Genomic DNA, 15,904 nt, shown 5'->3' on the forward strand with positions numbered 1-15,904 from the left:
CCTCCCAGACCTGGACAAAAGCATCCGCCAACTCCTGGACAGTCTGTGGTGCAACGTGGCATTGGTGGATGGAGCGAGACATGATGTCCCAGATGTGCTCAATTGGATTCAGGTCTGGGGAATGGGCGGGCCAGTCCATAGCATCAATGTCTTCCTCTTGCAGGAACTGCTGACACACTCCAGCCACATGAGGTCTAGCATTGTCTTGCATTAGGAGGAACCCAGGGCCAACCGCACCAGCATATGGTCTCACAAGGGGTCTGAGGATCTCATCTCGGTACCTAATGGCAGTCAGGCTACCTCTGGCGAGCACATGGAGGGCTGTGCGGCCCCCCAAAGAAATGCCAACCTACACCATGACTGACCCACCGCCAAACCGGTCATGCTTGAGGATGTTGCAGGCAGCAGAACGTTCTCCACGGCGTCTCCAGACTGTCACGTCTGCTCAGTGTGAACCTGCTTTCATCTGTGAAGAGCACAGGGCGCCAGTGGCGAATTTGCCAATCTTGGTGTTCTCTGGCAAATGCCAAACGTCCTGCACGGTGTTGGGCTATAAGCACAACCCCCACCTGTGGACGTCGGGCCCTCATACCACCCTCATGGAGTCTGTTTCTGACCGTTTGAGCAGACACATGCACATTTGTGGCCTGCTGGAGGTCATTTTGCAGGGCTCTGGCAGTGCTCCTCCTGCTCCTCCTTGCATAAAGGCGGAGGTAGTGGTCCTGCTGCTGGGTTGTTGCCCTCCTACGGCCTCCTCCACGTCTCCTGATGTACTGGCCTGTCTCCTGGTAGCACCTCCATGCTCTGGACACTACGCTGACAGACACAGCAAACCTTCTTGCCACAGCTCGCATTGATGTGCCATCCTGGATGAGCTGCACTACCTGAGCCATTTGTGTGGGTTGTAGACTCCGTCTCATGCTACCACTTGAGTGAAAGCACCGCCAGCATTCAAAAGTGACCAAAACATCAGCCAGGAAGCATAGGAACTGAGAAGTGGTCTGTGATTACCACCTGCAGAACCACTCCTTTATTGGGGGTGTCTTGCTTATTGCCTATAATTTCCACCTGTTGTCTATTTCATTTGCACAACAGCATGTGAAATTTATTGTCAATCAGTGTTGCTTCCTGAGTGGACAGTTTGATTTCACATAAGTGTGATTAACTTGGAGTTACATTATGTTGTTTAAGTGTTCCCTTTATTTTTTTGAGCAGTGTATATATTTACCAAAAAAATATATGGGGGATTGGAAATGATGCAGACAATTACATTGATGGAAGAAACAATCATTCCGCAATATTAAGCAGATCCACCCCTTAAAAAAAGCTAATATTGTACCTAGTAAGCTAACGTATCTAGCTAGTGTCGTGGAAATATTGGTTCAGAAATATTTCTCAGATACCGGAACTTTAAATTTAAATAGACTTTATTACAAAGCCAAGCTGGTCCAAGGATCATCTGACTTTGCCAGTCTCAGCACACTCCTTTTATACAGTTTCATCCTTACATAACATACATAGTCACTCCTATTAATGTAAATTATTAATACCCTTTGGCATTTCACCACCATTATCTTTTTGTCTCACTTCTGACTTATTTACGCCCATCTTAGATTATATTGTTTTATTTACGCCCATCTTAGATTATATTGGTGGCGTCACCATAGTACTAATACAAAAATATATATATATATATTTTACCAGGCAAGTCAGTTAGGAATAAATTTTTTTTTACAATGACGGCCTTGTTCTGGTGCAGAACGACAGATATTTAACTTGTCAGCTCGGGAATTCAATCCAGCAACCTTTCGGTTACTGGCCCAATGCTCTAACCACTAGGCTACCTGCCACCCCCATACATACATATGTTCCTAATACAGGTGCATGTCTACTGGTGCCTATAAATGATTAACTAATGTGCATGTCCAATAGCCTTCACAAGACCAGGCATGACCCAGAATGGTTAAGCCTGTACTGACTGAGCTTGCATTGGTTCTGATTACACATATACTAATGGTTAACTCGCTCTAACCACTAGGCTACCTGCCGCCCCAAACATAACCAGAACACAGAAATTTGAAGGATCAAATATGATGAAAAACTAGGCCTAGACATTTTATACAACAGAGCAGGCATATAATGTTAAAACCAGACTTACCCGATCCATTGGGGAAGCTACTGTTTCTTTGTATGTTTTGAACTGTTTGCCGCTAGATGTCCGCGTCAACAATTTGCTGTTGTCTTGTTCTTCTTTTGGGTTTTATGGCAGACTACACCTATTGGCGTATTGCCGCCACCTACTGTACAGCGAGTGAACGAAAAAGATAAATATCCATCCAAATTATTTCAATCGTAGGTAAAGAATTCATGCAGTACGTCTCTCCTTAATAGTGTCAAATCTTCATGAATTTGTTCCATTATAAATCTACTGATGTCTTGCCACAGATTCTTTACATGAATACCATAAAAAAAAGATTCAACACTGTTTCTGGATGGTCATTTCAAAAGGTAGAATTTGAATGTATCTATTTTTTGTACTTCTTCATGTAGTGGTTGGCAGGGTAATATGAACGAATAATTATATAATAAACTGCCTTAATTGTGTAAGTAAGTATGTGTGAGACAACAGATATTATCAATAAAACGATTCCAGTAAGGCATGACATAAAGTATATAGATAGATACAAAATCCTGTTGATACAGGGCAAGTACCACTGTTGTTGAATGGACCAAAACAAAAACAAATCTTTACTACTATTGAGTCAACAGCGGTAATCGAAGGTAGGTTCTGAGGGTCTTAACATGTTCCTGCATAATAAAGCAACACCTGAGGGAATGGAGACTAAAACCATTGCAAACTCTTTAGGCTTTATAGGGATCTTGTAAAGTAATAAGAATGAGTCATAATGAAGTAAAAGACCCTCTGCATTTACAAGTTGTCTCACCAAGAGGATATTATTTCTGAACCAATATTCTAAAAACAGAGATTTATTGTTATACAATATGTGCTGATTATTCCAGATATAATATATTGTGGGGAGAAATGACGCTTCTAAATGAAGGACCATGACTAGAAAACCTGCCAATGAAAAGCGGAGCTTCACTGGAACTTTGTCAATATTATAATTGCAAACCAACATGAAGTTAAGGCCACTAAAAGTAGAAAAGACATGATGAGGAATGCAGTCCCACATAGAAGTGGGTCTTCTTAGTAAGTGTTTTATCAAACTGATCTGAAAAGTATTATTTAAGGTAGGAATGTCCAGAAAATTCAGCCCACCATTCTCATAAGTGTTCAATGCAACAGTTTCCTAATGTGACGGGTACAGTTTCTCAAAGCACCTGGTCTGTAGAAAGGGTTCTACATGGAACCCTAAAGAGTTCTACCTTGAACCAGAGGTTCTACCTGAAACTCAAAAGGGTTCTTCAAAGGGTTCTCCTATGGGGACAGCCGAAGAACCCTTTAAGGTTCTAGATAGCATCTTTTTTTCTAAGAGCGTAGTGTTGTCCCGCCCACTCCTTTACAACACTTCAACCGTCCAAATAAATGATGTCATGGAGCATCACCATGGCGATGATGATTTGTGAGATGTCATTGCATTGACAATCCCCAATAGTGACTTAATGACATTTGGAGTTCCTGACATCATTTGTTTGGCTTTTAACTGTTAGAGAGGATGGCTGCATCTGAAATGTCACCTGACAGTATTTAGGGAATAGGATGCCATTTCAGACACAGACTATGTGTAGGTCTATTCTAGTCTGGTGGATGGATGGTGTAATAGATTGCTCCTGAGTCTAAGGCACTGCATCTCAGTGTAGAGTCGTTATTGTAGTCTCTGGTTTGAATCCAGGCTGCATCACATCCGGCCGAGTCCCATAGGGCGGCACACAATTGGCCGGCGTAGGCGCCATTGTACATAAGAATTTGTTTTTAACTGACTTGCCTAGTTAAAGAAAGGTTAAAAAAATAGATATTTAAAAAAATGAACATGGTAATCTGCCTAGATACAATTATCACTTACCTGAATTGTTGTTACCCTTTTTATGAGCTCATATAAACACCTACGTGAAAGTTACTGTCAGCACAGTGTAACAGCCATTTATAGCATTCTTTGTTCATTTTTCTTCCTCTTCCCCAGTCCACTTAAGAAAAGTTTTATTTCTCATTAGCTTCACCCGAGTACCCCCTAGTGGCTGGAAAACAACTGTATTAAGCCTCTTACAGTTAATCCTGTGACCTCTGAACTTTTATAGAACGTGCTGCCTCAAACATGCCCGTGTTGTACTACCATTTTTTAATTAGTAAAATTTCCCTATTAGCTCCTCTCTCCTGTCCAGTTGTTATTATTAGTTGTTCTATAGGTGATAAAACCTAAAATACTACAAATGGACTCAAAAGAACAAACGTGTGAAATGTAAATTGAGTAGCCATGCATCTGATAGGAAGAACATACAGAACTATCGCAGAGGATATTAGCCCAAAGAACTGTAGCGATGGAAGATGGCTACTATGCAAGGCGGACAAGTGGAGGAGTACAAAGAATCGCGGGAGGATTTTGAAAGCTATCTTGAGCTTTTGGAGCTATGGATGTTTACAAATGACATTAAATACGACAAGAATGTCAGTGTGTTTCTTTCTGTGATCGGTGCAGAAACATATGGACTATTAAAGAGACTGATCACACCTGATACACCAAGTACTTTGCAGTATGAAGAATTGAAGCTAGTGTTGCTAGTTCACTACAAACCAAAACCTCTGGTGATTGCGGAGCAATTTCATTTGAAAAAAATTTAACCAGAAGGAAGGAGAGTATGTGTCTGATTATGCGATGGCTTTGCGATAGCTGCCAGCTAATTGTGTTTTTGGTCCATATCTAGGAAAGGCATTGAGAGATCAGTTTGTAAGTGGACTGTGCTCTGAAGCTTTGCAGCACAAGATGCTAGCAGAGAAGGATCTAACATTCAGAAATGCATGTAAGATGGCATTGTCAATGGAGTTAGCTTCCAAGAACACCAGGGATATTTCAGAGTAAGCAAAAGAGCCTCAATGAGTAAATGCAGTGAATAAAAATGCTAAAACATTTCCCAGGAGAGCAAAAGGACAGTTCAAGGACAGAAATGACAATGGAGAGAAACATTATAAAAAAATGACACAAGGCAAGAGAATTCTGGTCAGCAACCATGCTACAGGTGCAGAGGAAAACATTCTGCTCGTGGTTGCAGATTCAACAATGAGAAATGCATGTCTGTTCTAAATTTGGACACATTGCCTCTTCATGTAGGAACCGCAGAGCAGGACAGACACAGTATGTTGATGCTGCTGAGAGCAATGGCAAGAGTAAGGAGGATGATTTAGAGTTTTTTGGGGTGTATACAGTTTATACTTCTTCCAATGGGAAAAGGGCATTACAATGAATGTCACATTGGATGGAAAGGATTTGGACATGCAGTTAGACACAGAGGCCGCTGTCTCTCTGGTCTCGGAACTGTGTTACCATGATGCTCTGACTCACCTGCCGTTAAAGAAAACGCAGTGAGAAAATTCCTTTGCTAGGTGAGACCATTCCTTTGGTGGGTGAGACGATTCCTTTGCTAGGTGAGACCATTCCTTTGCTGGGTGAGACCATTCCTTTGCTGAGTGAGAACATTCCTTTGCTGAGTGGGAATTTGCTGGGTGAGAACATTCCTTTGCTGGGTGAGAACATTCCTTTGTGAGGTGAGAACATTCCTTTGTGAGGTGAGAACATTTCTTTGCGAGGTGAGAACATTCCTTTGCGAGGTGAGAACATTCCTTTGCTAGGTGAGAACAGTCCTTTACGAGGTGATAATCGACGGTGAATCAAAGTGGTTAGAAGTTTTTCACATAACTTCAATGACATCAACGAATTTCATCAAAAACCTGCGAAGGCTGTTTGCAGCCTATGGATTGTGCAAAGAAATTGTCTCTGATAATGGACCCCAGCTGGTCTCTTCTGATTTCAAACAATTCCTAAAAAACAACAGAATCAAGCAGACCCTTCCTGCTTACCATCCTGCCTCGAATGGTGCAGCAGAAAGGTCAGTCCAGATAATCAAGCGTGCTCTGATAAAAAATGTTTGAGGACAACAGACAATCTACTGTCTTTCTCAAGCATCGCTGAGCCAATGTTCCGCAGTACCCCCCACAGAGTCACATGTCTGACCCCTGCTGAGCTCTTCCTGAAGCGCCAGATCCGAACACGCTTCAACCTACTCCGACCTGACTTAGCTAAAACAGTGGAAGAAAAACATGCCAAACAAAAAAAACACCATGACCATGGTAGACTACACCTTTGAGTTTTCCAGGAGGAAGAACAAGTGCGACAGGGAAAGATAAATGGATTCAGGCGACAGTAATCTGGAGACTGGGACCTCATTCAGGACGGAAAGAGAAAACGTTTTAATCACTGTGTAGATTTATTGTTAGGCCTCGTTAAATAAAGCTGATTATATTGTGTTATTTAATACATGGTGCTTACTAAGTTAAATCAAGCCCAGCATATACTTTTAAAAGTTATGGTTTAACCCAAAATTATTCTCATTATAAATTATACTGCATTTTACAAAACATTTTACTAAAAATCAGAACAATTTCAAGGTAAATTGCATGATGTGTATGAAGGGCCTGATTCAGACTTGAGATATGTAGACATAACATGGACTTAAATCAATAAAACGTGGACATTAGGCAATATTTTGGGACACTTGTCGATGTTAAGTTCTGAAGTCTGAATAGGGTTCGAAGTGTGGGTGTATACAGTCTTGAACATTAACCTCACTAGGGTAGGGGGCACTATTTTCACCTCCGGATGAAAAGCGTGCCCAAAGTAAACTGCCTGTTACTCAGGCCCAGAAGCTAGGATACTGATCTAAAACTGTTAAAATAATGTCTGAGAGTATAACAGAACTGATATGGCAGGCGAAAACCTGAGAAAAATCCATCCAGGAAGTGGGATTTCTTTATGTTTGTAGTTTTCCACTGACTGCCTATACAGTATCCCATGACTTAGGACTGAGATTGCACTTCCTATTGCTTCCACTAGATGTCAAAAGTCTTTAGAAATTGTTTCAGGCTTGTATTCTGAAAAATTAGAGATTAAGACCTCTCTGAGTGAGTGGATAGTGGAAAGTCCCCAGACCTGACCTACTGCGAACGACCGAGAGTGCGCCTTTCTTGTTTTTCTTTTATATTGACGAAGCTATTGTCTGGTTGAAATATTATGATTATTATTACAACCCGAGGATTGATTATGAACATCGTTTGACATGTTTCTACAAACCTTACTGATAGTTTGGGGATTTTTCGTCTGCCTGTTGTGACCGCCTTGGAAAACAAATTAATGTTGACCTCAACTCACCTGTCCATTCCCTGCCATGCCCCTTGTGTCAGATTTGGAGGCTGTCTTCATGTTTTTAACACAAATGAATGAATGAATCATTGAATAACAATCAAGTTCGTAACAAATCTAAATTATAAAGTGAAAGATAAGTCTTAGAAAGATGGCCACCTGAACCACATGAAGCCAGAGAGACAGAGGGTGAGAACCACAACTACATTTCCTATAGCAGCATTCTTCTGTATGTCCCATCAGCTGCACTAAAACCTGGTAAAAGGTTTTACAATAAATATGTCAAGATCTTTTTGGAGAAAACTTATTCTAGAAGAGGCCTCTGGTCCATATAAAAAACAACACTTAAATGAAGTGAGAAGCAGATGTGGTTGAGCAGATAATGGATTTAATATACTGATCTACTGAATCCATGAATACACACCAAGTATTGTTGAAACATTATTCTACATTATACAATTAATTAATGGATAATAGGATTTCATGAAATAAGATACAGCTCTGAACACCCCACCCACCTCAACATCCCCCTCTACACACAAACGGTTCACTATGACATTTTCCATGATGATATTAAGCCAATTAGATCAAAATGAGAATACATGGATAGGGGACCTGATCCTAGATCAGCACCACTACTCCAACACACTTGATACATATGGATCCAGAGCTGCATATTATGATACATAGGTTACCATGGTAATTAGACTTGGTAAACTGTTTGAGAATGGGAGATAGAAAACATCTTGTAAAGAGTAGTCTATTGAAACTTTATTTAGGGATCTGGAACCGGTGCCGGAGAGGAGGGAGATAAAAGATGACACATTTGTGCTTTCTGGTGTTTTATCAGTGACCCTGAATGAGCAAATCTCTTTCCACTGTGGTGGACATTTTAATATTATATTATTCTACTATACTGTTTAATTAGACATACTATACTGTTTAATTAGACATACTATACTGTTTTTACTTAGATAATTTTCTATTGTTGTATGTTACTATTCTACTGAAAGAATTTTCTATTGTTATATGCTAATATTCTTTGCTGATACAGGCTTGTTTTGTGTGACTTAGTCATAAATCTGAGTGTACAGATTTATGAGCTGCTTGGGTGCTACCGCAATATGTGACCTCCTGTGTTTACAATCGGCAGAAATGTAGCTATGTGGGAAGTGCAGGGAGGAACAGAGTGGTGCCGATATCAGCCATCTTGATCTACACAGACGAGCTAAATGACTTCTTACAACTCTGTTTCCAGTGCCTGTTTCTGCACATCTGCTAACTGTCAAATATAAAAGGATGTACTTTCAACAAAAGGTGAAAGACAGCTCTGTTCATTGAGCTTTCAACACTGACTATTGTTAGTGATGGTTGATAGCTTCATTTTTGCAAATCTTATAATAAAAATGTTGTTTGAAAAGTCTCTCTTCTTATTGAATTTCTCTGACACCACAAAGACAGGAGTAAGGATTCTCTCCAGCGTGTGAGCAGGAATTGAGTTTAATAAGAAGAACATTGTTAGATACAGTCGCAAATATTTCTACTTTTAAGAGAAACTGGCTGGCTGGCAGATAGGATTTAGTTCCTCGATCCCTGTTGCTGGCCCACACTCTAGTACATTAGGTGGTGTAATGTACCATAAAGTTGGATGCCAACCACCGATAAACCCCAAAGAAGAATATGTATTTTCACTGTCAGAGTGAGTATCTGGTCATATAATGGATAATTAGATTTTCAATCAGTGGAGGTGAACAAGTGCGCAGTTTGGGAGGAAGTAGAGATACGTTAGGTAATATGACAGATGACATGATATAGATGTACACAAATTTTCTGACGGAAAAAATATCCTAACAAGTTTTACAATCATGCTTATTTTTGTCCTGCAATTTAAACCGAACAAAGGAATGTGGAGGATCAAAGATGATGAAAACTACACCTAGACATTTATACAACACAGCAGGCCTATACTGTTAAATGGAAACCAGACTTACCGGATCCATCGTGGAAGCTATTGTTTTCTTCAGTGTTTCTTACTAAGACAAGAAATGTGTAGGCTACAGTACAGTTACTTTGCTGTCACAGAGTTCAGATAAGGATTAGGGGGAGAATTCCAGTCTCAAGGCTGCAACTGATGACCCCTAGGCCAGAGCAATCAAACATCTATTTAGATATTCAAGCTCAATTACGTTATGACAGCATAACGTCTCATATCTTTATTTAACTAGGCAAGTCAGATAAGAACACATTTTTATTTACAATGACGGCCTAGGAACAGTGGGATAACTGCCTTGTTCAAGGGCAGAACTACAGATGTTTACCTTGTCAGCTCGGGGATTCGATTTAGCAACCATTCAGTTACTTTCCCAACGCTCTAACCACTAGGCTACCTGCTGCCCCAGGCTAATCTTACTTCAGAAAGTTCCTGGATAAGATTCTACCTAATCTATACAGGTTGAGTAAAGCCAAGAAAACGTTCAACAACACCCCTTTCCAAAAGTATCCGGTTGTCTGCTATCGTCTACTTTAACCTGACAGCAACTTGGAACAGAGTTCTATTTGAGTCCAGTTGTTCTCAAGACTATTGTTGTATCTCCCTCCTTGCAGCCATAGAAACAACAAACACACTTTATAACTGGTGAATAACTACACCTGATAATTACATTAAGCAGGAAACAACACTTATTGTAGCAGATGTGTAGCACTGTAAGACACGTGTTTCTCTGTTGAATGTTTTAAACCTGTTTTAATCTCAGGACCATGACTACAACATTGAGTGTTGGGACACAGGGCAACAACTAATTGGTCAATTCAACATAATTCAGCTAAACATTTAAAAAATACATATTTAAAAAAAGTGTAAATGCAATCAGCAATGTAAAACAAAACAAGAAAACATGAAACCACATTCCAGATGTATGTTTTACAATGACATTTACATGCAATCATTCGTTCTGCGTAACAAATCACCAATGGTAAGGTATAAGATATTATCAAGTGTATTTCCAGTGTGAAGAGAGGAGTTTGGTAGGAGACCTTACTGGCCGTGAGAGAACAGAAGAGTGTGAGGTCTGTGGTTGACATAACCTATAAGTACTGATGGGCAGAGCTGGCTTCCTGCCCTCATGATGCCTTTTCCTAACAACCAACACATAATTCGATTCACAATAAAATGTGTGAACATCTTTCTGGAGCACACTTAATATACAATAAGGAAAGTTCAAAGATATCACTTTTAAAATCCTTTAAAATAAATGCAACAACATAATTTGACGACACTAATAGTCCTATGTCTTCTGTACTTCCATATGTCCCATCAGCTACACTAAAACCTGGTGAAGGGTTTTAAAATAAATATGTCAACATCTTTATACAAAAGGCCTGTGATCCTTATAAAAATAGAGATTTTAAAAACATATATTTAATGGATAATAGGAATTAATGAAATAAGATACAGCTCTGAACACCCCCACCCCACCACACACAGCACTCCTACTCCAAGACGCTTGATACATACGGATCCAGAGCGGCATAATATGCTACACAGGTTACCATGGTAATCAGACTTAGTAAACTGTTAAGAGAATGGGAGATGGATGACTCATGACAAGATGTTTTCCATTGAAACTTTATTTAGGGATCTGGAACCAGTGCTGGAGAGGACGGACATAAAAGATGACATGTTTGTGCTTTCTGGTGTTTTTTCAGAGACCCTGAACGAGCAAAGCTCTTTCCACATAGACAGGAGTAAGGTGTCTCTCCTGTGTGTGTGATCTGGTGTGTAGTCAAGGTGGAATTTTGAGAAAAACTCTTCCCACACTGATCACAGCTATAAGGCTTCTCTCCTGTGTGTATGCGCTGGTGTATAGTCAAGTATTCTATCTTCCTGAAACTCTTCCCGCACTGATCACAGGTATAAGGCTTCTCTCCTGTGTGTATGCGTTGGTGTGTAGTCAGGTTTCCGGATAGAGCAAAGCTCTTCCCACAATGATCACAGCTATAAGGCTTCTCTCCTGTGTGTATGCGTTGGTGTTTAGTCAGGGATCCTGAATGATTGAAACTCTTCCCACACTGATCACAGCTATAAGGCTTCTCTCCTGTGTGTATGCGTTGGTGTTTAGTCAGGGATCCTGAATGATTGAAGCTCTTCCCACACTGATCACAGCTATAAGGCTTCTCTCCTGTGTGTATGCGTTGGTGTGCAGTCAGGTCTCCTGATTGATTGAAGCTCTTCCCACACTGATCACAGCTATAAGGCTTCTCTCCTGTGTGTATGCGTTGGTGTGTAGTCAGGGCTCCTGATCGATTGAAGCTCTTCCCACAATGATCACAGCTATAAGGCTTCTCTCCTGTGTGTATGCGTTGGTGTGCAGTCAGGTCTCCTGATCGATTGAAGCTCTTCCCACACTGATCACAGCTATAAGGCTTCTCTCCTGTGTGTATGCGTTGGTGTGCAGTCAGGGCTCCTGACTGACTGAAGCTCTTCCCACACTGATCACAGCTATAAGGCTTCTCTCCTGTGTGTATGCATTGGTGTGTAGACAGGGATCCTGAATGATTGAAGCTCCTCCCACACTGATCACAGCTATAAGGCTTCTCTCCTGTGTGTATGCGTTGGTGTGTAGTCAGGGCTCCTGAATGATTGAAGCTCTTCCCACACTGATCACAGCTATAAGGCTTCTCTCCTGTGTGTATGCGTTGGTGTGTAGTCAGGGCTCCTGATTGATTGAAGCTCTTCCCACACTGATCACAGCTATAAGGCTTCTCTCCTGTGTGTATGCGTTGGTGTGCAGTCAGGGCTCCTGATCGACTGAAACTTTTCCCACACTGATCACAGCTATAAGGCTTCTCTCCTGTGTGTATGCGTTGGTGTGTAGTCAGGTTTCCTGAATGATTGAAGCTCATCCCACACTGATCACAGCCATAAGGCTTCTCTCCTGTGTGCATGCGTTGGTGTGTAGTCAGGGATCCTGAATGACGGAAGCTCTTCCCACACTGATCACAGCTATAAGGCTTCTCTCCTGTGTGTATGCATTGGTGTGTAGTCAGGGATCCTGAATGATTGAAGCTCTTCCCACACTGATCACAGCTATAAGGCTTCTCTCCTGTGTGTATGCGTTGGTGTTTAGTCAGGGATCCTGAATGATTGAAGCTCTTCCCACACTGATCACAGCTATAAGGCTTCTCTCCTGTGTGTATGCGTTGGTGTGTAGTCAGGGATCCTGAATGACGGAAGCTCTTCCCACACTGATCACAGCTATAATGTCTGTCTCCTGTGTGTATGCATTGGTGTGTAGTCAGGGATCCTGATTGATTGAAGCTCTTCCCACACTGATCACAGCTATAAGGCTTCTCTCCTGTGTGTATGCGTTGGTGTTTAGTTAGGGATCCTGAATGATTGAAGCTCTTCCCACACTGATCACAGCTATAAGGCTTCTCTCCTGTGTGTATGCGTTGGTGTGCAGTCAGGTCTCCTGAACGACTGAAGTATTTCCCACAATCAAAGCAGGTGTAAGTCCTCTCCCCTGTATGAATTCTCTGATGAGATTTTAAGATTTTAGATGCAGCTAAACTCTTCCCACACTGAGAGCAGTGGTACGGTTTCTCTCTATTGTGAATCGGCTCATGAATCATCAATTCCATCTGTTTAGCAAAACTCTTCCCACAGTCAGAACAGCAGTGGTGAGGTTTCTTCCCTACTCGTCTCTGCCGGTGTTTCTTGAAGTGTTCTGATCTGGAGAGAGTCTTCTCTTTCTTGTCAGCACCATGATGTTGTTGAGGTTCCCCAGATGATAAGCTCCTTCCACTGAGAGAGCAACGATTAGGGCTGTCCCCTGTGAGAAAAAGACATTGAATAATTACGTTTTGCAAATATGGATCCATAAACAGATGGATCCTTCCATTAAATAAATGCCTTTTGGGTCCGTTTGACATTTTTCCTTTAATAATTGTACTCGAATATTGAACTGTTATTATTTTAAATAAAGTGCCATTTAATACAGAACACATGGATAATTCAATTAATCAGATATGTATTTGAATAAAAACTTTCTAAAGTTACACCATTCAGCAATTTGACAGGTCCCTCCGTCAACCCTGTGTAACTTCTAGATAGATTTTAACCCACCTAATACAATAATTACTCCAAGTTTTACCATCATTGAGTAAAGTTACAAGCGCAGAATAATATGATTATTGTGAAGTCAATTAGTATAAGAGTTTGATTTAACCGTTGACATGCTATGAAAGAACAATTTCCCTAAAAAACCTGTTTACATGGACACACCTGAAATCAGGCTACCTGATGGGACTATGATAGCCAATTTTTTTAAATGTATCAAAATAAAAGGTTCTATAACAGCGATCATGTTATTTTTAAGCATATTTGATTCTAAGTTTGGACAAATAAAGTGTGTATGTGAAAACTATTTCTAAGCTGTATACTTTCAGTTTTTCCTGAACTCACTGCACTCGAGCAAAAGAACGAAGCTTGCGCTGCTTGTGTTAGCACATGCACAGATTAAATACACCTCTATAACTTTGATTAAAGTGTTTACATGTCCTAATCATTCTACAGATTGTTCAGAAAACCAGGTGTTTTTAAAGGCGTATGCTTACTTCAGTTATGACCTTACACCAATTAAGATAAGCAGAGTAACGGCCTACTGCCATAATCAGTTAAAATAATTGTTGCATAAGAAACATTGAACATCTAATAGTCAAATCATAGAGTAAAAGCAGGTGAGCTGGTTCTACTCTTTTTGTAAATTCTTTTTTGTGGTGGAAATCTGAGCATCTCAACCCTTCTATCCATACACAGACATGCTAGAACTGTTTAAACAATAACTTTTTTTTGTCAAGATTGCATTCAATTGCTACTCCCTGTTGCACAATACTAGCTTCCACTCCCCCTGTCACAAGCAGATTCATGACTGATTTAAAGGACTATTTTACCAATGTAATGTTTTGTTGTTTTCACTAGTCCCCTGTTACGGTCAACCCTGTTACTTTATTTGGCACATTGGCTCTTACTATATGATTTATATTTCATTTAACCTCTTGAGATGGCAAAACATGTGTTTTATTAAGTTGAACACGTGATCTTTATGACAGAATGTTAAAATGATGTGAAATCAAACTTTTTTTGGTACACTTCTTAAAATTGGGTGGAACGACAAGATATTTTCATCAATTAAATTGTCACAGAAGCAGACTGTAATCTAATCTACACACCATGGTTCTTACGTAATGAAATCAAATCTCCATGTTCCTCTTCTCCTCTCTTAGTTCCACTCTGACCCGGTGTTTTCCTGCAGACGACCAGACCCAGCAGTAAAGTACAGGGAGGCGATTGACCTGGGGACTCCTGGAGGATGGAGAGGGACGGGCTAGCTTTGGTATTCAACATAGATTAACATTAAACCAAATATTGTATTAATTTAGTCTAAACCTCTGATTTGGGTGCATTCCTCGAACATCTCCTTTTTCCTCAAATGTTCAATCGTTCACTACAACCCACAAATCTAATAGTATTGGTTTGGTGGAGGAATGGGCTAGTTTCCACCATTTATCTCATACTAGTCATTTCCCTTCAAACAGCGATGTAGAGAGAGGGATAACTGGGCCCAAAATCTGTCTTCTGCCTTATTTGATCTAATATACATTTCGTAACGATTAGGTTGCTAGGAGAGTATTGATAAAAGTACGAAACTTCATATGGAAATAGTGCCTGGACTTCAATAGTTACCGCAAACAAAGCCATAAACCACGCCCATTTCTACAATTGATCTGATTAACATGTGATTTTAACCTTAACAACACTTCTAGCTTTATGCCTAACATTAAATAAATCAAAATGCGATATAGACGTTTGTGGCTGTGGAACAAGTGTAAACACGCAGGTCTGCCCTCTCATTGGCTATAATGGTCCCACCTGATCTTGCCTCTTTACTGATTGCCTTCCATTGTTGAAAACATTTATTTTCTTTGTTAGAACGGCCACTTGAGTATATGGTCAAATAATGGATAACGTGTTCGAAAGGAATTTGAACACTTTGTGGAGGAAGGATAGATAATTAGTTCATTATCACAGATTCCTAAACATGATATAGTAGCAGGCTACTTTGACGAAGAAGAAAAAAATTACAACAAATTTTACCGTCATGTTTTTTTGGTCGAGACGTTTAAACCCAACACAGGAATGTGAAGGATCAAAGACGATTAAAACTAGGCCTGGACATTTTGTACAAAATAGCAAGCATATACTGTTAAAGCCAGACTTACCCGATCCATTGTGGAAGCTATTGTTTCTTTGTATGGAATGAAATGTTGTAGTCTACAGTACAGTTAGACTACTTTGTTGTAGTGTAGAGATCATGACTAAGGAGTTGCGGAGAGAAAATTCGATTCTCAAGGCTGCAAATGATGCGTCCCTAGACCAGAGCAATCAAACATCTATTTAAATATCAAAACGGAATTAAGTTCAAACAAATAAACGTCACATGTAGCCTAATATTACTTCAGAAAGTTCCTGGATA

General features: G+C 40.3%; 1 protein-coding gene across 4 annotated transcripts; it reads right to left on the reverse strand.

The window, feature by feature from the left end:
- Positions 1–10,093: 10,093 nt before the first annotated feature.
- On the reverse strand, positions 10,094–15,816 carry LOC115147458 (zinc finger protein 91). 4 transcript variants are annotated; one of them, XM_029689705.1, is made up of 3 exons: positions 15,651–15,816; positions 14,613–14,733; positions 10,094–13,201 (listed from the first exon to the last, which is right to left on the reverse strand). In XM_029689705.1, exons 1-3 carry the CDS (start codon positions 15,657–15,659, stop codon positions 11,001–11,003), a joined length of 2,331 nt encoding a protein of 776 aa, XP_029545565.1. In that variant the 5' UTR covers positions 15,660–15,816; the 3' UTR covers positions 10,094–11,000. The 4 variants fall into 4 exon arrangements, with proteins under 4 accessions (XP_029545565.1, XP_029545564.1, XP_029545567.1 ...); XM_029689704.1 differs by having other exon boundaries at positions 14,601–14,733; XM_029689707.1 differs by lacking the exons at positions 14,613–14,733; positions 15,651–15,816 and adding an exon at positions 15,184–15,642 and having other exon boundaries at positions 10,094–12,576; positions 12,655–12,905.
- Between the last annotated feature and the right edge of the window lie 88 nt (positions 15,817–15,904).

Source organism: Salmo trutta, chromosome 14, assembly GCF_901001165.1.
Source record: "Salmo trutta chromosome 14, fSalTru1.1, whole genome shotgun sequence".
Taxonomy (NCBI): Eukaryota; Metazoa; Chordata; class Actinopteri; order Salmoniformes; family Salmonidae; genus Salmo; species Salmo trutta.

Coding starts and splice junctions, on each gene's coding strand:
- LOC115147458 (XM_029689704.1), bottom strand. Junction 13,202..14,600: donor TTCATTACGTAAGAACCATG/GTGTGTAGATTA, acceptor TTTTTCTCACAG/GGGACAGCCCTAATCGTTGC.